This window comes from Prunus mume, linkage group LG1 (assembly GCF_029339155.1).
Source record: "Prunus mume cultivar Tortuosa linkage group LG1, ASM2933915v1, whole genome shotgun sequence".
In the NCBI taxonomy this organism is placed as follows: domain Eukaryota; kingdom Viridiplantae; phylum Streptophyta; class Magnoliopsida; order Rosales; family Rosaceae; genus Prunus; species Prunus mume.
The window spans coordinates 15278168-15298876 of record NC_142698.1 but is presented as its reverse complement, the minus strand read 5'-3'; the positions used below and the strand labels follow the sequence as shown (position 1 = coordinate 15298876).

At 37.0% G+C, this 20709-nt stretch overlaps 1 protein-coding gene across 1 annotated transcript; it reads right to left on the bottom strand.

The window, feature by feature from the left end:
- Window positions 1-844: 844 nt before the first annotated feature.
- On the bottom strand, window positions 845-4470 carry LOC103341543 (receptor-like protein 54). Its single transcript, XM_089043837.1, is given in 5 exon segments — window positions 845-1067; window positions 1156-1308; window positions 1664-2001; window positions 2003-2071; window positions 2073-4470. Coding segments are annotated over 4 exon segments (2853 nt in total). The 5' UTR covers window positions 4401-4470; the 3' UTR covers window positions 845-1067; window positions 1156-1190.
- Window positions 4471-20709: the final 16239 nt, after the last annotated feature.

Sequence of the window (20709 nt, the reverse complement as noted above, 5' to 3'; positions counted from 1 at the left end):
CCTCCAGCTGTGGGAATATCTTAAGAATCATCCTGTACATAGCTTTGTGATACCACTTACTCCATCTCTTGCACAACACAAGTGACCCAACGGAAACTCCAAAGCCAACTGTAAATCCTATTTCAACACTGATAAGATCCCAATTAATCCCACGATGGCCATACTTTGGAAGGCTTCCATTTAATGCTTGTGGTGGTGATAATTCTTCTTTGTTATTCACTGTCAAAGGAGGCCCCATATTCCTTTGTTTCTTGTAAATAAGTCTTTTGGAAATGTTGAAAATTGAGTACTGGTTGGGGGATCCTATAACGTGGGTTATAAGTAATTATAGCACAAGTGCAAAATTTGTCGCATGAGATATTTTGATATGTCATTGAACAGAAAGACTTGTTGAATTGTGAGATTGCTTTATGGATGGACTAGTTGACTCGTGACTTTCAAGTCTTGCCCTATTTGTCTAGTTGGATTTTTCGGTGGCTCTTTACTTCACTAAGGTCAGTCAATACGTCAATGACTCAATATAATTAAACACAACGTCATGGTTATGTGTCATATTTTTTAGGGAGTTTCACTAAAACACCCAAAATAGAGGTTGAAATTATAAAAAAACCCAACACCCAAAACACTTTATAAACACACCCAAAACCCATCATTACACACACTCAAAACCCATTTATAAACACACCCAAAAAGTTGACTTTGGGGTTGATTTTGGGTGTGTTTCTATGTTTAAATAGTGCTTGAGTTTTTTTATAAATACATGTCTAGGATTGGGTTTATTTATAAATTTGTATATTTGTTATAATCAATTTATTTATCGCAATTTGTAAATGAAATGCAAAACTAAGGGAAAGAACCGTAGACATATTCAAATTAATCACAAAATTGCAAAGAAACTGCTCAACGAGCTTCGAATTTCGGCGATAATCAAACCGGATCATACCAATATGATTTGGATGACCTTGAAATGGTCTCTTCGTTCTTCTTAAGCTCATCCTTGTGAGCCTTCTCTCAGATCTGGTGCAGGATGTGGCCATGACCGTCTTGCTTGTGAATCAAACGAAAGCCTGAGAAAATGACGCCCTTGAGGATTGAAAATTCAAAACAGAGAAGAGAAATTGAAAGTGAAAGAAGCAACGAGGAAGAATGACGAACCTAAGTCTTGGAAGAAGAACCGATAAGAGCGTTGCCTAAAGCATCGAAAGGATTGGTGGAAGAAGATGAGCCTGGAGCCACAAGCTTCTCCACGAGTCATGAGCGCATGCATCGCCATGGTCAATGCGCTTCTTCTTCTTATTCCTCTTCAATCTACAACATAATTGTTATTAAATAAAAGATTTAAATATAAAAAAATTTAAGTCGGCTGTTTCTCAAAATTGCAAAAGGGCAAAACCGTAATCCAAGATAACTGTTGAATTGAAAAAATTGACAGTTGTCGATTTTTGGGTTTATTTTGGGTGTGTTTATATACATTAAATAGTATAGGGTTTATTTATAGTTTTATGTCTAGGAATGGGTATTTAACTAATTTTGTAATCTAAAAAATACACACTAGGAAGGCATGCACAATTCTTATTTCTTGGATCTTAAAATACCTTAGGCATAATTAACAAGGAGTCCAAACTCACATTGTTCCTCCTAATCAATTCAACATCTCGATCACCTTTGATTTATGTGAACATGTTTTCGATGAATACCAATTCTATCTTCCAGCTGAGGGAATATCTTGAGAAGGATGTTGTACATAGCTCTGTAATACCACTTTCTCCATCTCTTGCACGACACAAGTGACCCAACAGCAACTCCAAAGCCAACTATAAATCCAATTTCAGCAATGATAAGATCCCAATTAACCTCATGATGATGCCCAGAATTTGGAGACCTTCCATTCATTGTTGGTGGTGGTGGAAATCCTGCTTTGTTATCCACCGTCAAAGGAAACCCCCATAGTCCTTTGTTACCTATAAAGGAGGATGCTGAAAATGTTGAAAACTGATTACTTGGTTGGGATCCTGCCAACCAGTTGATTATATGAGAGATTCAAGAACGAAAGAAAAGTAAGCTCTGCCAAGCTGCGGTGGAATGCGCCCACTCGGCTTGTTCTGTGACAGGTCCAAGGACTCGAGTACCTGCATGTTACCAAATTTGGATGGGATTTCGCCCGTGAATGCATTTCTTGACAAGTTAAGGACACATAGTGATTTGAATTCTCCTATTTCCGTGGGTATGGGTCCACTGAAGTTGTTGCTTGAGAAGTCAATCAAGGTAAAGATAGATAGAATCTTTACCAGTTCCATCTCTAAACCTTTGCTAGTAACTGTTACACTTACACTATACTCTAAAGAATAACCATCATCTGCATTAGAAGAACCAGCATATGCATTAGAAGAACTAGCAACTGCATAGCGATGGCAGAGTCTATTAGTTGAATCTGAAGGGCAAGATTCTGCACGAGAAGGAACAACATTTTGATAGCCACGGCAGGATCTATCAGATGCTCGATTGCAGCTTGTAGCAGTCATCGAGGCCAAGGTTTTTCTTTTTGTATGTGATCCAAAGGCAATTGTCGATAGGGAACCATTTTCGGTAGCCATCATTTCCCGCCATGTTCTCCAAAGTATTCCCTGTATTTCACCACTGAAATTATTGTGAGCTAGGTCTATAATTTGAACCCCTGGCCAGGTGCCATTGGTGTTGAGACATTCAATGCCTCCATAAAAGTTGTTGGAGCGCAAAATAAGGACACGCAAAGTGGAAATGTTCTTCAACAAGCATGGGAAGCTATCTGTTATATTATTGTTTCCAATGTTTAAAACCTCCAACTTAATGCATTTAGCTAGAGATTTTGGAACCTTGCCACCTAACTGATTTCCACCGATCTCTAGAATTTGCAATGAACTATCTTCAGTAACTTCAACATTAGAAATAGATCCAATGAGGTTGTTTCTCGCTAAGTTAAGTACACTGAGATCACGCATTGCAGTCAAGCATTGGGTAATCATGCCACTCAGAGAATTATTGGACAGATTAAGAATCTGAAGATTTGAGGCATTGCATATTGATGCTGGAATGAGCCCATGCAAGTTATTGCTTGAAAGAGAGAAGAACAGTGTGTTTGTGAGGAAATCACCAATGTTTGATGGTATAGAGCTGAAATTATTTCTTGAGTAATCCAGATACTTGGCAGATGGTAGGAAAGTTGGGATTTGCCCCTGAAGTTTGTTTGAATGAAGGTCAACTGTTTTCACTGTAGAATTAAGTAAAGGAGCTTCTAGTGTTACCAAGTAGTTACAAGAAAGATTTAGGGTAGAAAGTTGATTGAAACTCCATATCCAACGGGGTATCTTGCCTCGGATATGGTTTTCTGAAAGGTCCACACTGAATAATGTGGATTGATTTCTCAAGAAATATGGGATTGTTCCCAATTTGTTAGCAGCCAAATTCAATGAATCAAGTTGAGGAAATGAGGAATATGAGGAATCAGTACCATTGTATAAACTCAACAAGCTATTGTACGAAAGATCAATGTTCGTAAGATTTTCCAGCTGTTGAGGGCCATTGAACGGAAAGGCAGTGAAATTGTTGGAAGAAAGATTAAGTGATTGAAGGCCTTGAAAATTAAATATAGACACCGATATTTGTCCTTCCAAATTGTTGAAGCTTAAATCAAGGGTAACTAAGTTGGAAGAGGCATTAGAAATTGCAAGTTCACCAGAGAATTGATTGTGGGAAAGGTTTAGTTGTGATAATAATGGAAGAGAAAAGAGCGACGAGGGGATTGATCCATGGAAACTGCAATTTGAAAGATCTATCGTGGACAACATTTTGAGGTTGCCAATGGAGTCAGGCAATGACCCCGAAAAGTTTGTCTTGCTTAGAGACAAGGACTGAAGAGATCCAATTTTCTTGGGAAATTCTGGCAAGGAACCACCAAGTTTAAAATTAGCCGAAAGATCAATAGTTTGTAGAGTAGGTACCTGAAAGATCTCGTTAGGAAATATTCCATTCAACCAACAACCACTGAGATTCAAGGAAGTCAACTTTGAAAAATTGGCAAAGAATCCGGGAACCGTACCAGAGATGGTGTTCGAACTCAAATTCAACACCCTTAGGTTTGAAAAGTTGGCAAAGGATCCTACAATTGGACCAGAGATAGTTTTGTTGCTAAGGTCAAGACCAACAACATGCCCATCACTGGTGCAAGTAACACCAACCCAAGAACAACAGTCGGTGCTTGAATTCCAAGATATGAGCGGGGTTTGGCGTGAAGGTTGATCAAATTGAAGGCTTTTCTTCAAATGGAGCAATGATTGTTGCTGGTCTTTAATGCACTGGCTGTGAACTGCAGGGAGGAGGATATTGAAGCAGAGGAGGAACAAGTAATGCAGCAAAGTTTTCATTTTGGAAAAACTTTGTAGCTGATGTGAGGGAGGGAAAGTGGTGAACAAAACAACTGATGAGAAAGAAAGGTTGTGGTAGCTTTAATATATAGGCATGGTAGAATACAAGTGGAAAAGGGACACCTCCTATCTTTGATGAGATTAAATCTTAGTCGTGGCTGCTGGCTTGACTTTGAAGTCTTCCACCAACATCTAATCTTGTAGTAGTAACAGGAAAATAGGACAAGAGAAAAATAATAATGATGTAGCAAAAAGGCCTCCACGAGATTCGTGGTTAGCTTGACTTGTTTAGTCTTTATAATTGCAAGCTACAGCTGTCATGCAATCGAAGAGTTTGGTTTCTTAAATAGTTTACATTAGCTTTTTCTTATTCTATGGAAAGCTGCTTTTGATAAAATAATAGCAATGGATAGAGTGATAAAACAATTATACATTGGGAGAGAATGAGGAATCAAATCTTTAATTATTCTACAAATGGAAGAGTTAGCAACTTTTAATTATGTAAAAAAAAAAAAAGAAGAAAGCAAACCTCAATCTTCCGATTATGTAAATTTTATCATTATAGTTTTAATTAAATCTTTTGCAATTCAAAGTACTTTTTACCAATTTTATAAACTCAGTCAAATTTTCTTTCAATTTTATCAAAAATACAAGGACTCGAATTGCTGAAATTCAAAGTACTTTTTACCAAAATTCGTCAAAATATAGACAACAAAAGTTACTTTTTACCAATTTTATTTATTTATAAGGTACCAATTATTTCCATGCCATGTCAATAACCATTACTATTCTTTCTTTTATTTATCTATTTATTCCTTACAAAAGAAAACCCTTAGTTCCTAACTACCCTATAGCTACCACATTAGTTTGAATTGTTTATGTTCTTCATTTTCATTTCATTGTCGATTGCTAAAATTATGTTTTTTTGGAATGAGTCAGTGTCTGCTAGAAATAAGCGGTTTAATACAATAGTGTGTGAATTGTGGAAAATTTGTCACCTGAGATATTGACATGTCGGATTGAGAACAATGTGGAAATTGTGATGTGATCGTTGCTTTATGGATTGACTTGTTGGCTTTGAAGTCTTGCCCTATCTTGTGTAGTGGGCCAGGCTACAGTCTACATGATTTCCTACCTACTAAGATTTTTGGATGAGTATTGACCTGGCCGAGATCAGTAGTCTGAGCTCATGACACAGTCAAAGAAAAGAGATGATTTCTGTATCCCAATCCGACCATCAGACACGAAGATGCTGAGGAAATTTCGAACCAAAGAGCTCCATAATCTTGGATTCAAGTTCCATAACAACCTTGCATATCGTTTAGCTTTACCTACCTACCAACCTAGTTTCACACTATCGTCCCAACTTACAACTAAAAAAAGGAAAAGCGTAGTCAATTATATGACATCGGACCTCTTCCTTCAGTTAACTTTTTTCAATTAGGTAAGGTGTCTATTATAGGGGCACAGCCAAATTACTATAAAAAGAAAAAAAAGAAATGAAAAACCAAGTTAAAGACTATTGTTAATGGTAATCTTATTTATTCTCATGTAATGCATAATCAATAGATTGAGAATTTCATTTTCCAAAAAATTAACGTGATCTCTTTAGTGGTGTGGATAATCCTTTGAAATTTAGTTAGAAAATTTTGCATATAATGATTGTATTATAGACATATTTACACATTATTCGCATTTTTTGTATGTATCTTTTTACCAAAAAAATTAATAATACAAGTAAACTCACTACTATAATATCTGGGTTTGGGCATAATTATCATCCGTGCTCTTTAATGCAATTGGCACAATTATTTGTGCTTTATGAGGTTGGCCACGGTTTAGCCATTTTTTAAAAGTCAATTTCTTTCATAGGAGTTTCTTTTGATCAAGGGGCACGATTTTATTTTTCTTCCTAAAAACTCATACTTTTGAGCACGGAAAATATCATTATTCTGACAACATCAAGAACAAATTGTGATTTAACTTTTGTAATAGTGTCACTTTCGCACACAAATCTTTGGTGTCTAAAGCGTTTATTTATTTTGAAAACAAATTAGTAGTAGTTTGAGATCTCACACATACAGAATGGGCCATATACTAGCAAGGTAAATACACTACAGAGTGGATAATGAGGTCATTCAACCGTACACCACATTTTCTCATCGACAAAATCACATTCAAATTGTACTCGAAAAGAAAATATCAACCAAAAATATATTAATATGAAGCATCCCAGTATAGGGCATGTGTATAACAAATTACAAATTCCCCTTATGTATAAAAATTCCTAAGTTTGTATCAGATTGAGACATAATCATGACTAATACAACATTTAGGTTGATTTCAACCTCAAATAAAAACTGAACGTAGTACCAAAGAAATATACTTAAATTTAAATATAAACTTCTAAACCTTGTCAGCAGCCTAAATGTTATGAAGATTGAAGACCTGGCCAAAATCAAGTGCATCTTTGCCAACCAAAAGTTCCAAAGTTCTTGTCACTAGCCTAAATGTTTTGAGGCTGAAATCACATAAAAAGTAGATTATGCAAGACTAGACTCCAATAACTAAAACAACTCAACAAATCAATATGAATAGTGCCAAACATACCTCTAGTGGTGCAAGAATTAAAGCAGAGTTCTTTTACAAACTCTGGTTCAAATTGATAGTTTCACAATATGAACATTAATTACTTGCACAAACCTATTTCTGTTTGCTGAAAAAAGTATTATTTGCATAAGAGAGCTGCTACAAAATTCCACAACGTTCCCTAATTTCAAATTGAGAAAAAAAGGAGAAGATAAGATCTCCTTTTGAAGGGGAAAGAAAGATGCGTAACTAATGCATGTACAACACAGGGAAGAAAAAGAGAAAGGCAGACTTAGAACAAGCAATCCAACATCAAATCCCACAAGGACAGGGAAACAATAAATCCCTGCCAAAACGAAATAGCAATAACTATTACTTCGGCACCTATGCCTAAAAACAACACGTCTCCCATCAGCTTACGCTACCATATAACCTGAATCCAAATGGCTCTACGAATTGTTTGACGAAGACATTTTTTGGTGGGGAAGAACACATGAGTCAAAATGTAGAACACAACACATTTGGATATTAAAAGAAACAAGGGTTAATTGCACTTTAGTGCAACTTTTCAAATGAGATTCTAAAATAATAAGATTCTTGACATTTTGGATTAAACCCTTACTAGCTACAACATTAGTTTGAATTGTTTATATTCTTCTTCACTGTCTGTTAGAAATTGGGTTTAGAAGGCTTGATTGGTTCTTATTGTTCAACGAGAACCTCCTAGCTTTGATGAGATTAGATCTTTGTGGTTGCTGCTGGCTTGACCTTGAAGTCTTCTACCAATATCTTATCTTTTAGTAATAGGGGAATGCTAACAACATTCTCTCCAATCTTCTCTTTTGGACCTTCTTCCTTTTCCTCATGACATGTGTGTCACTTTATTTACACAAAAAACAATGTAATTAATGCATCAAATAGGAAAACATTTGTTTTCAAATTTACCCTTATTTATTGTATTGATTTTAATGTTTACTTAAATTTATTATCCAAATTTGTTACAACTTTCTTATCACCTTGTTAAAAAATTAAATAGAAAAAAACATTAGTTTTTTTTTCCTTTTTGAAAGACTCCAACAAATAAGACTTACCTAATTAATGGTTTAGAAAAAAAAAAATTAATTAGACTTAACGAATTAATGGTTTGAAAATGCAATTAATGAACTTCCTTTTAAAACAGATTTCCTTAGAAGGATATCTTTTGTCTGTATAAAAAAAGGATATATCTTTTGTGGATTTTTTTAAGGCCATTATTGTGTTTTTTTTAACCATAAACAAAAAACGTTTTTCCTCTTAAAAAATAGACATTTTCTAAATAAAAAAAAAAACATAATTTTTATAATTTTTTACGTACGGTAAAAGAGTTGTAAAAAAAAGGGGATAAATTGAAGGACAATACATTTAATAAGGGTAAACTTGGAAAACAAAAGGTGGTTGTTTGATGTATTAATATCATTATTTTAAGTGTATGAGAAGTGACACATGTCATTAGGAAAAGGGAGAAGGTCCAAAAGAGAAGGTTACTAGCATTCCCCGTCATTCAATTAAACAAACACTAACAGTTAGTTCTTTCTCATGTGAAATTTTTTACATTTCTCACTTCTTCACATACACACTGCCTTTCCTTAACTGGTCTGTCAATTTTCTATTATGTCTGAACTTATTGATGTGTATGAGTTCCTATTGTGTATTGGGGGAACAAACAAAACGGAACATAGATTAGTCAATGAAATAATGTATGGAATTTCCATTCTTTCTTTATGTAATTTTCATATTAAATGACGAAGAAAATTCTAGAGGAAGACTGATTAGTCAATGAAATAATGTATCGAATTTTCATTCTTTCTTTATATAATTTTCATATTAAACAACAAAGAAAATTCTAGAGGAAGACAGATTAGTTAATGAAATAATGTATGAAATTTTCGCTCTTTCCATATGTAATTTTCATATTAAATGACGAAGAAAATTCTAAAGGTAGACTTATCAGAAAAGGATATACATGTGCTCAACGAGAACCTCCTAGCTTTGATGAGATTAGATCTTTGTGGTTGCTGCTGGCTTGACTTTGAAGTCTTCTACCAATATCTAATCTTTTAATAGTAACAGGAAAATAGGACAAAAGAAAATTAATTGTAGCCTTAATAATGATGTGCAAAAAGGCATCGAAGACCCTATTGACAATTAAACTTAATATTTATTATTGGCGTTCTTTAAGGTTTAACATAATTTGGACAGAAGGTTGTACTAGGCTTTGTTGCTCCCCAAGCAATTGGGTTTAACAGAATAATTGTGCTATATCAATTTTCTGCATCATGCATCCAGTACTTTTTGCTACTGCTTCCCGAACACCAGAGATTTTAACCCATAAATTCTCAGTGCATTACTCCAAGTTAAACCCAATAACCAAAAAAGTAGCAAACTCTATTACACACTTTTGCAATAGTGTGTGAAGTATGGAAAATTTGTCACATGACTGAGATATTGACATGTCGGATTGAGAACATTGTGAGGTTGCTTTATGTATTGACTTGTTGACTTTGAAGTCTTGCCCAACTTGTCCAGTGAGCCCGGCAACAGTCTACATGTTGGTTTCAGACTTGGATTTTGTGGTAAGTATTGACTGGGTCCAGTGGAAGAAAGCAGATGATTTCTATGGCCTATGCTCTTGTATGTTCATGCTGATTTCTAGGTTGGAAGAGGAATTCTCCATAATCTTGGATTGGACGACGTTTGGTCCGACCATAGACATGAAGATATGCTGAGGAAATTTCGAACCAAAGAGCTCTATAATCTTGGATTCAAGTTCACATTATATAACAACCTTGCATGTCGTTTAGCTTTACCCACCAACCTACTTTCAGTCTTTTATCATCCCCACTTACAACTAAAGTCTGTTCAAAAAAAAGGAAAAGTATACTCAAATTATGCGGAGACGACCTAATTTCACAAAATCTTTTGATTGGCTGCTTAGAGCCTTAGACATGAAATGAACCATAACAAAATGGCAATCGTGCAAAGACGAAGGGGCACGGCCTAATTACTACCAAAAGAAAAACAAAAGGTGAAAAACCAAGTTAAAGACTTGTTAATGGTAATCAGTTTTCATTTCCCAAAAATTGACGCGTTCTCTTCAATGGTGTGGATAATCCTTTGAAAACCTAGTTATAAAATTTGCATATAGTGCATGTATTTACACATTATTCATGTTTCATATATGTATATTTTTACAAATTCTTTAATACATGTAAACTTCATGTATTATGCACATATTATTAAATAAAATAATACACTTTAATTTTTTTTTTTTTTAATAAATTAGTATTGAAATACTATTCCTTCTTTTTTTATCAAATAATACTAGCCCCTTGGCACATGCTCACGCATGTGCCAATTGGTTTTCTTTTTTATTTTTATTTTATTTTTAGAATTAAAAAAGATAATGGCCAGTTGTGTTTAATAAAAATAGGATTCATTATCTGATTTTTCTTTTAATTTTAATTTTTTTAATATGAAAATAGTGAAAAATTTGAACCTCTTAAGAACTCTGTATGGCACTAAGTCACTCATGTATTTGTGAACTACCAATATTTCCATCGAAATTTCCGTATTTTTGAACTACCGATATTTCTTATACCATCGATATCATATTTTAGACCTTGGATGAGATTAGATCTTTGTGGTTGCTGCTGGCTTGACTTGGAAGTCTTCTACCATTATCTAATCTTTTAGTAGTAACAGGGAAATAGGACAAAAGAAAATTAATAATGATGTAGCCTTAATAATGATGTGCAAAAAGGCATCCGCGACATTCGGGGTTGGCTTGACTTCTTCACTTTAAAGTCTTTCTTTATAATTGCAATTTGCATGGCAAGCCCTGGATGAGTTAACTTGAACAAAAACCTAGAGCTGTAAAGAATTCCATGTAGTTTTGGGTTGGGTTATAGCTGTCTAAAATGCAAGGGTAAAAAATTACCAAAATTGTATGAATCAAAATGGAAAATCTGACAAACTACAAAGAGCACCATTGACTAGACCTTTACCACTAGTCTAGATCCCATTGAGAATTAAAGTTAATATATATTATTGGTTTTCTTTCAGGTTTAACATAATTTGGACAGAAGGTTGTAGTAGGCTTTGTTGCTCCCCAAGCAACTGGGTTTAACAGAATAATCGTGCCATATCAATTTTCTGCATCATGAGTCCAGTACTTTTTGCTACTGCTTCCCGAACACCAGAGATTTTAACCCATAAATTATCAGTGCATTACTCCAAGTTAAACCTAATAACCAAAAAAGTAGCAAACTCTATTACATACTATTGCAATAGTGTGTGAAGTATGGAAAATTTGTCACATGATTGAGATATTTTGACATGTCGGATTGAGAACATTGTGAGGTCGCTTTATGTATTGACTACTTGACTTTGAAGTCTTGCCCAACTTGTCCAGTGAGCCCGACTACAGTCTACATGTTGGATTTCGACTTGGATTTTGGGGTGAGTAATGACTTGGTCCCAGTGGAAGAAAGCAAATGATTTTTGTCGCCTGTGCGCTTGTATGTTTATGTTGATTTCTGGGTTGGAAGAGGAATTCTCCGTAATCTTGGATTGGACGTTTGGTCCGACAACAGGCATGAAGATATGCTGAGGAAATTTCGAGCTCTATAATCTTGGATTCAAGTTCACATTATATAACAACCTTGCATGTTGTTCAGCTTTACCCACCACCAACCTACTTTCAGTCTTTTATCTTCCCCACTTACAACTAAAGTCTGTTCAAATATGCTTTACCCTAACAAGAAAGGAAAAGTTTACTCAAATTATGCAGAGACGACCTAATTTCACAAATTCTTTTGATTGGCTGCTTAGAGCCTTAGACATGAAGTTAACCATAACAAAATGGCAATCGTGCAGAGACGAAGTGGCACGGCCTAATTACTACCAAAAGAAAACCAAAAGGTGAAAAACCAAGTTAAAGACTTGTTAATGGCAATCAGTTTTCATTTCTCAAAAATTAACGCGTTCTCTTTAATGGTGTGGATAATCCTTTGAAACCTAGTTATAAAATTTGCATATACTGCATATATTTACAAATTGTTTAACACAAGTAAACTTAATGTATTTTACTAACTGAAGTATGAAAGTAATTTCACCTATAGATTTATACTAAAATCCACGTCATTGAGAGCCCGTGCTAATAATTTGGGCTGTGGAAGAAACTCCTCCCCAAATTCCAAGTGGTTTACTGCCTACGTTGCTTGTTCCAAATATGCCCCTCATTCATGATGTCTTTTATTTGCTTTAACTTTTTGTAATATCGTGCTTTAACTGAAGGTTGATCGATAACCAATTTCGATTTTCTAAAACATGCAAGTTTTTCAATTTCAATCCAAAAGAAAGACCTAGTAGTAGTAGACACCAGCCAATGTTTTTTCTTTTTAAAGAAAAAAAGGAAGACCTTCTATGCCATGTCAATAACCATTACTCTTCTTTCTTTTATTCATCTATTTATTCCTTACAAAAGAAAACCATTAGTTCTAAACCATTACTCTTCTTTCTTTCATCTACAAGATAGCACATTAGTTCAAATTGTTTATATACTTCGTTTTTCATTTTGTTGCGGGTTGCTAAAATTATGTTTTTAGAAGGCTTGTCTACTTAAAAACAGGAATGAGTTCGTGTCTACTAAAAAAAGGGTTTAGAAGGCTTGATTGGTTCTTATTGTTTGCATCATATCTGACTGTCCTCCCGAGCTACTCCCACAAGTCCCACATCGAAACTTCACACTAAGAGGACACCCAAAACCTCTATAAATAAAGCCTTTTTGCCCCTTGAGTACAGGGTAATAGCGACTTGACCTTATGCCCTTCCCTTAAATAGCTAACTCCTCTCTACTATATTCCTATCCTTTGGCCCATAGGGTACAGGGTAATAGCGACCGTGTAGATCAAAAGAGACCCCTAGCAAGCCACGGCCAAAGCAACCTCATTGTCATTTGGCCAATAACGGGCACTAATATTACACATCCTCTAAGCCACCGAGCAGATAAGAAAACTTTTTACATTCATGATTTCGCATGCATTATCAACGTATCTACTATATCTTCTTTACATTATTATATATGTTCACTACATCGCTATATGCTGTATTATGCGGAAATACATTAGCTTGGATGAGTTATATGTTCTTATTGGGACCAGTGCCTGCCCCACGCTCAGATTCATCACATAAGAAATTGATTTCATATGCCTTTTATATTTGCTTTGGGGTAAGACTTGTATGATTAAGAAAAATATGCTTATAGGCACAGACACGAGATCAATCGTTCTTTCATCATAGGACCATCCTATATCTATTGCTTTGCAGACGGTAACTTAGCTGGGGGCAACGGGCTGAACCCCAAGCAGAGAATTTTTTCTTTTCTCTTTTTATGATGGAAGTTATGTCCTAATATATTATATGTAATTGTCTTGCCTAAGACCTCAAGTGAAAGATCTAGGATATTTGGTTGCCTACTCGTTCAAGTATTAGCTTTTGACTCTAATTTACTATATTATTTCTTCTAAACAATGCGCGTATATATTGCAATTGAACATATCCTACCAATTCTGATGCAGCAGTGCTTGATAATCTTATTGAGTATCTGCAAAACTAGTTCTTATTTATGCTAGGCATCCACTTTGACTTTCACATAATACTAAATTACCAACAATTTTACATATTTCTAATGGTCATTAACAAACATGTCATATTATTTTACTTAAGCGCATACCAATTAGATGCCTATGTCAGGTGCAGTTTAACATGATTCAGAACCTTTACATTCATTGAAAGATGCTCAAGAGGTATGCTTCTGGTTAATTAACTTGGCTTTGTCTCAATAAAATTATAGTTCAATTGAATGCTACGTACTAATTGCTACAGTAATAAGTAAATCAATTTTAACATATGACTAGTGCAAGTAACTTGGCTGGTCTCCAAGTCGAGGTATATATGCTTTACTCTGATTGCTTTTCTTTTTAAAAGACTTCTATATGATATTAGCTATGTGAACAATAACTTCTGTAAAATATTTTCCAATGCAATGGTTTACTCTCTCCGCTACGTATATTATTGCTTAAGTCTATCATGAAAGTTAATTATGTCCTAATATATTTCTTGAAATTCTTGATTAATGTAATGTTTTTCTACACCAATGCATCGAAAATCGTATATTCATGAAGTGCTTAAGAACCCAATTTGAGTCTTGCAAGAATTCGTTGTTCATTTCGTGGAAGACATTTTTTTTTGTTAATCCCAAGTTCATTTTCTAATTTGCATGAAAACTGATTAAAAATCTAAGATAATTATATTCCATGCTTCAATCATTCAAATGCTCTTTAAGTCACCACGATTTATGATTTTGATAGTTAACAAAAATTTGTTTAAATAATTTGAAACTCAACGCGACATAGGCAGGTGTAATGGGAACATCACACAAGGTTTACAAACTAGGAGCATATCCAAATTTTATTTCAAAGACCAACAAATCTCAACTAACATAGTTGATGATAAATTGAAGAGAAGTGTGTACCAAAGCCAACACGCTCCATGAACTAGTGCTTGGGCGATGACTGAGTCATTATCAAAGCACAACAAATATGGTATGCTTCAAAACTCCACAAACTATCTTGGTTTATATCAATTGTTTAACAATATCATTAGATCCTTTGTCGATCTCCAACAAAATTTCATCTAAGGCCAACAATACCTTGAGGCAAAATCAGATTCATGCGTATCCCAACATCACCTCGAGGTTACCAATCCCCTGGGGGCGATCAATTGGGTCTACATATATGCTGATCGATACATCTCCTCGGAGGTTATCAATCCTTTAAGGGCAATCAATTGGTACCATGTGGATCCCAACATCACCCTGAGGTTACCAATCTTCTAGGGGCGATTAAATAGGCCTATCAATCCCTATATCTCTCTGAGGGTTACCAATCCTTTGGGGGCAATCAATTAGATCTATGTCAATCCCAACATCACCCTAAGGTAATCCATTCTCTGAGGGCAATCAATTGGGTCCATGTCAATCCATACATCTCACCAGGGATTACCAATTCCTTGGGAGCATTCAATTGGATCCATGTCAATCCCAATATCACCCCGAGGTTACCAATCCTCTCAGGGCGATCAATTAGGTCCATGCAAATCCCCACATCTCACCGGGGGTTACTGATCTTTGAGAGCAATCAATTGGATCCATCTTGATCCCAACATTACCCTGAGGTTATCAATTCTCTAAGGGCTATCAATTAGGTCCATGTCGATCTCTACATCACCCCGAGAGTTACCAATCCCTTGGGAACAATCAATTGGATCCATGTCGAACCCAACATCACCCTGAAGTTACCAATCCTCTGGGGGCGATCAATTGGGTCCATGTCGATCCCTACATCTCACCAGGGGTCACCAATCTCTTGGGGACAATCAATTAGATCCATCCGGATCCCAACATCACCCCAAGGTTACCAATCCTCTTTGGGATAACAATTGGGTCCATGTCAATCCATACATCTCCCCAGGGGTTACCAATCCCTTGGAAGCAATCAATTGGATCCATGTCAATCATAATATCACCCCGAGGTTACCAATCCTCTGGAGGCGATCAATTTGGTCTATGTTGATCCCTACATCACTCTGGGGGTGACCAATCGCTTGGTAGCAATCAATTGGATCCATACCGATCACAACATCACCCCAAGATTACCATCCTCTAGAGGCTATCAGTTAGGTCTATGCCGATCCCCGAGGTTACCAATCATCCGAAGACGATCAATTGGGTCCATGTTGATCTCTACATCACCCTACGGGCTACCAATCCTCTTAGGACAATCAATTAGATCAATGATTCCAACATCATCTCGATGTTACCAATCCTTTGGGGCGATTAGGTCAATATATATCAATCCCAATATCATCTTGAGGTTACCAATCGTCTAGGGCAATCAATTGAATCCATGTTAATCTTAACATCACTTCGAGGTTACCAATCCTCTGGGGCGATCAATTAGGTCCATACTGATCTCTACATCATCATAGGGGTTACTAATCTCCTAGGGGCAATCAATTGGATCCATGTTAATCCCAACATCACCCCAAGGTTACCAATCATCTGGGGGTGATCAACTGGGTCCATGTCGATCCCTACATCACTCTGGGGTATTCCTCTAGGGCCCAACAATCAGATCCATGTCGATCCTCACATCACCCTAGGGGTTACCAATCCCTTAAGAGTAATCAATTGAATCCATGTTAATCCCAACATCACACCATGGTTACCAATCATTTGGGGGAGCTCAATTAGGTCCATGTTGATCCTTACATCACCTCAAGGGTTGCCAATCCCCTATGATAATCAATTGGATCTATATAGATCCCAACATTACCATGAGGTTGCCAAACCTCTAGGGGTAATCAATTGGGTCCATGCCAATCTTAACATCACCCTAGGGGTAACCAATCCCTTAGAGATGATCAATTAGATCCATGTCAATCCCAACATCACCCCGAGATTACCAATCCTCTTAGGGTGATCAATTGAGTTCATGTCAATCCCTACATTACCCTAGGGTTATCAATCCTCTGGGCCCATCAATCGAATCCATGTCGATCCTTACATCCTCCTGAAGTTATAAATCCTCTCGGACCCATCAATCGGATTCTTAGTTAATCCCAACCAATTGGATCCATTGCTCCTCAAAATCTCACATGCATATTAAATAAATCTAAAAACACTAGTTTTGGCAAGTGATTGATATATCAAAGTAATTAAGAGCAGCTTGTGATTAATCGCCAATAGAAGTTCAGTAATAAACCTACAAACTATGTTCTTTAGCATGGTATTCATTGTCACGCTCTACTTCCACATACTTGTTAAAAGAAGCATAAATATCCCGACAGCCTTTAACATCGAGTTGAAGGCTAGCAAGGAAATAAGTAGGAACCAATTGCATGCAATGACGTCCACAAAATATTTCTAATGCTTAACAACTGAAATGCATTCAATGTAATTCATGTGATGTCCTTCAAACAACAGTTGTATTGTACCCTCCACAACAATTCCCTAAACCCATAGAACAATGATAAAAATGATAATGAAACAATTAATAAACTCATAAAGCCAGCAGTAATAAAATAGTTCATTAAAAAAGAAAGCAAATTTCTATCAAAAGTTGTCAAATCCTCTTCCACAAACATTCATATTTAATTCCAATACCATCTGATAAACCCAACTCGTATACAAAGTCCAAATAAAGACTAGTACTTTTCTTTCCGTATAGACCAAAGTGGACAATCAGTCACAAAAAGAGAAAAAACATGACAAAGTCAATTTTTCCTGTGTTTCTAAAAAGGTCGGATGTCAAGTGACTTGGACTTTAAAGTATTCGGTGAGATACGCATCTTCTTTCCCCTTGCCTCTTTATGGACTGCAGCTACATCCATCAACTCCACATCTACCTCCGAGGTGATGGCATCAGTGGTAACAAACTCACTGTTGATGGTGGGAGAAACGGCAATTGGTAAGGAGTCATGGCAGCCACCGCACCGAGGGAGGTACCCATTCGATGGTGGGAGAAACGGTAGCTGGTGTGGTAGTAGGATTGGTAGTGGTGTGAGAATTGCCCTCAACATCAGGGAAGGACGTGCGATACCCAAGTGAATTGAGTTCACTCAACACGCTCCCTAAATCATTTTCGACATTCTTATAGGTTCTCACAATATCTGTCGCATTTAGATAGCCGCCGTCCTCAGCCTTTCCTAACACACTGCTCAGTTCCAATTTGATGTTGAACAATTTGCTAGCTTCATTCTATAGTTGTTTTCATTGTCATTCATGATGTGTACCTATGTTCAAACGACAAAAAAAAGAAGTTAAAAAGGTCAACCCGTAGCAATCATAAACAATCTATTTCAATACCTCATTTTTCGACGCCGATCTCACACCTACGGTTGAACTGAACGTTTCAATCTGCAAAGGCATGTAGAGGATTGAGATTTTGGAATGAGAGGATCATGAGAAGAATGAGGTAAATGGAGGTGCCTTGAAGAATACATGGTTGACAAAGTGATGTTGTTTGTTCAAGGCCAGGATGCGAAAAAAAATCGCAGCGCAAGTTTGGAGAGAGTGCCGAATGTTGGCTATACTCGAACAGTAACATGACACTGACAGTTGTGTTGGATTCAGCTGGTGACAAGTGTTGAAAGAATGGTGTAAGACCTTTGTTCAGGTAAAAGTTACGGGAGCTCAGGACCGAAATGGTGCAGTGTTCGAAGGGAGTAAGTTGCTGATGAGCTAGGCTCCATTGAGGGAGTAAGTTGTTGGCAGTTTAAGCTTTAATGAAGGAGTCACTAAAGTGGTTGCTCTTACAATTGTGGAGAACACGTGGGTGAGGCACAATATTTGACATAAGATTGTCTTTTGATATTCGAAACGATGGAGTGTTCCAAAGGTGGATTCTGGAGTCCTACTCGTGTGCATGGTTGCTAAGGACATGAAATATGTTCGCACTTGATGTAAGACAAAACTGGAGTAACTTGAGTGTTGAAATCTTATTCGTTCCCATGTGAATGCTATAAAAGTGGTTTTGTTGAGTCCAAGTTTAAAGAGTCAGTAGTTAAGTGGTTCTACTTGTGGCAGGAATTATGTCTATTCTTGGTGAACTGTGATGGTCCAAGTGCTGTGCAACTTTGCTTTGAAGACACATGGGTGTGAGGGTGTGTTAGCTAGGTAAGGAGGGGAGACCCACGAATGCCATGGAGGTATGGCAGTGCAGATGCACAAACAAATTGAGGTGCCGTGGAAGACATACGGTTGGCTTAATATGGAAAATGTGGAGACTAACATGCTATGTGTTTGTTCAATAGCTGAGTGCCACAAAAGACGGAAGTCTCGACCTAAAGAATGACAAGATGTGGAACTTTGAAGATAAGTTAAAAAGGTGAACACATTGGTGCATTGTGGCCCATGGACTGAGGAGAAGAGGATATTCCTATATGGTGTTGTTATGTGTCAGTGCAGTGGGTATGTCGACGAGGATGTCGATATTATCGGTGGGCACGTTAGGTGACTTGGACTTTAGAGTCTTGGGTGAGATACACCTCTTCTTTCCCCTTACCTCTTTGTGGACTGCATCTACATCCATCATCTTCACGTCCACCCCCGGGGTGGTGGTAACAGACTCACTGCTGATGGTGGGAGAAACGGTAGCTGGTGGGGAGTAAGGGGAATAGGACTAACCGTTGTGTGAGAAATGGCAGCTAGTAAGGGAGTCACGATAGAGAATGGCACTGAGATAGAGCTGCCACTACTAGTGGTGGGAGAAATGGCAACTAGTGTGGTAGGAGGACTGGCCGTGGTGTGAGAATTTCCTTCAATGTCGGTGAACGACGTGCTACACCCAAGTGAATTGAGTTCACCCAACACATTACCCAAATTGTTTTCGACACTCTTATAGATTGCCACAATATCTGTCGCATTTGGATAGCCGTCATACTCAGGCTTCTTCAACACATTACTCAGTTCCAATATGATGTTGAACAATTTGTGAGCTTTATTCCATATTTGTTTTCTCTTGTCGTTGATGATGTGTACCTGTGTTCTAATGACCCAAAAAAGAAGTCGAAAATGTCAACCCAAAACAATTATAAACAATCTATTTCAATACCTCAGTTCTCAACGTCGATCTCGTACCTACAGTTGAATTGAGCGTCTAAATCTGCAAAGGTCGGCACAGGATTAGGATTTTGGAATGTGAATACCAGGAAAAGAAAGAGGCAAATAGAGGTGCCTTGAAGGAAACACGGTTGACAAAGTGATGTTGCTTGTTCGAGGCCAAGATGTAAGAAAGATGGCAACACAAGTTTGGCGAGAGTGCCAAATGTTGGCTATACTCGAACCATAACTGCCATAATTCAGCTGGTGACGAGTGTTAATTGGATGGTGCAAAACCTTTGTTCGGGTAAGTATTGCGAGAGCTTAAGACCGAAATGGTGCAGTGCTCGAAAGGAGTAAGTTGTTGATGGGCTAGGCTCTATTGAGGAAGTAAGTTGCTAACGGGCCAAGCTTTAATAAAGGAGTCACTAAAGTGGTTGCTCTACAATTGTGGGGAACGCGTGGGTGAGGCACAATGTTTGACATATGATTGCCTACGAATATTCAGAACGATGCAGTGTTCCAAAGGTGGATCCCAGAGTCTTACTCGTATGCATGGTTGCTAAGGATATGGAGTATGTTCACACTTGATGTAAGACAAAATTAGAGTAACTTAGGTGTTAATATCTTACTTGTTCCTATATGGATGCTATAAAAATGTTTCTGCCGAGTCCGAGTTCGGGGCGTTGGTAGTTAATTGGTTCTATTCGTTAAGTGGTTCTACTCGTACCCTAAATGAATTCAAGGTATTGCTTTGAAAAATTGCAACCAATGTTGCCCACGCCCAGCCTCTCCACCTTCGAGCCCACCCTTTCCACATCTTACTCTACTTCCTTAATATAGTCTATCATTTCTTGTTGGAACTCCTCAAAGAACTTAGCTTTGTCCATTAACTTCTTATGAGTAGTCTTAGCCATAACAACCTCAGCAGCTTCAGCTCTTCCGTCCATTATGAATTGAACTATGAAGGTAGGTAGGTGCACCTATGACAACAAGTTGGAACTAGAAGAGATGCAAAAT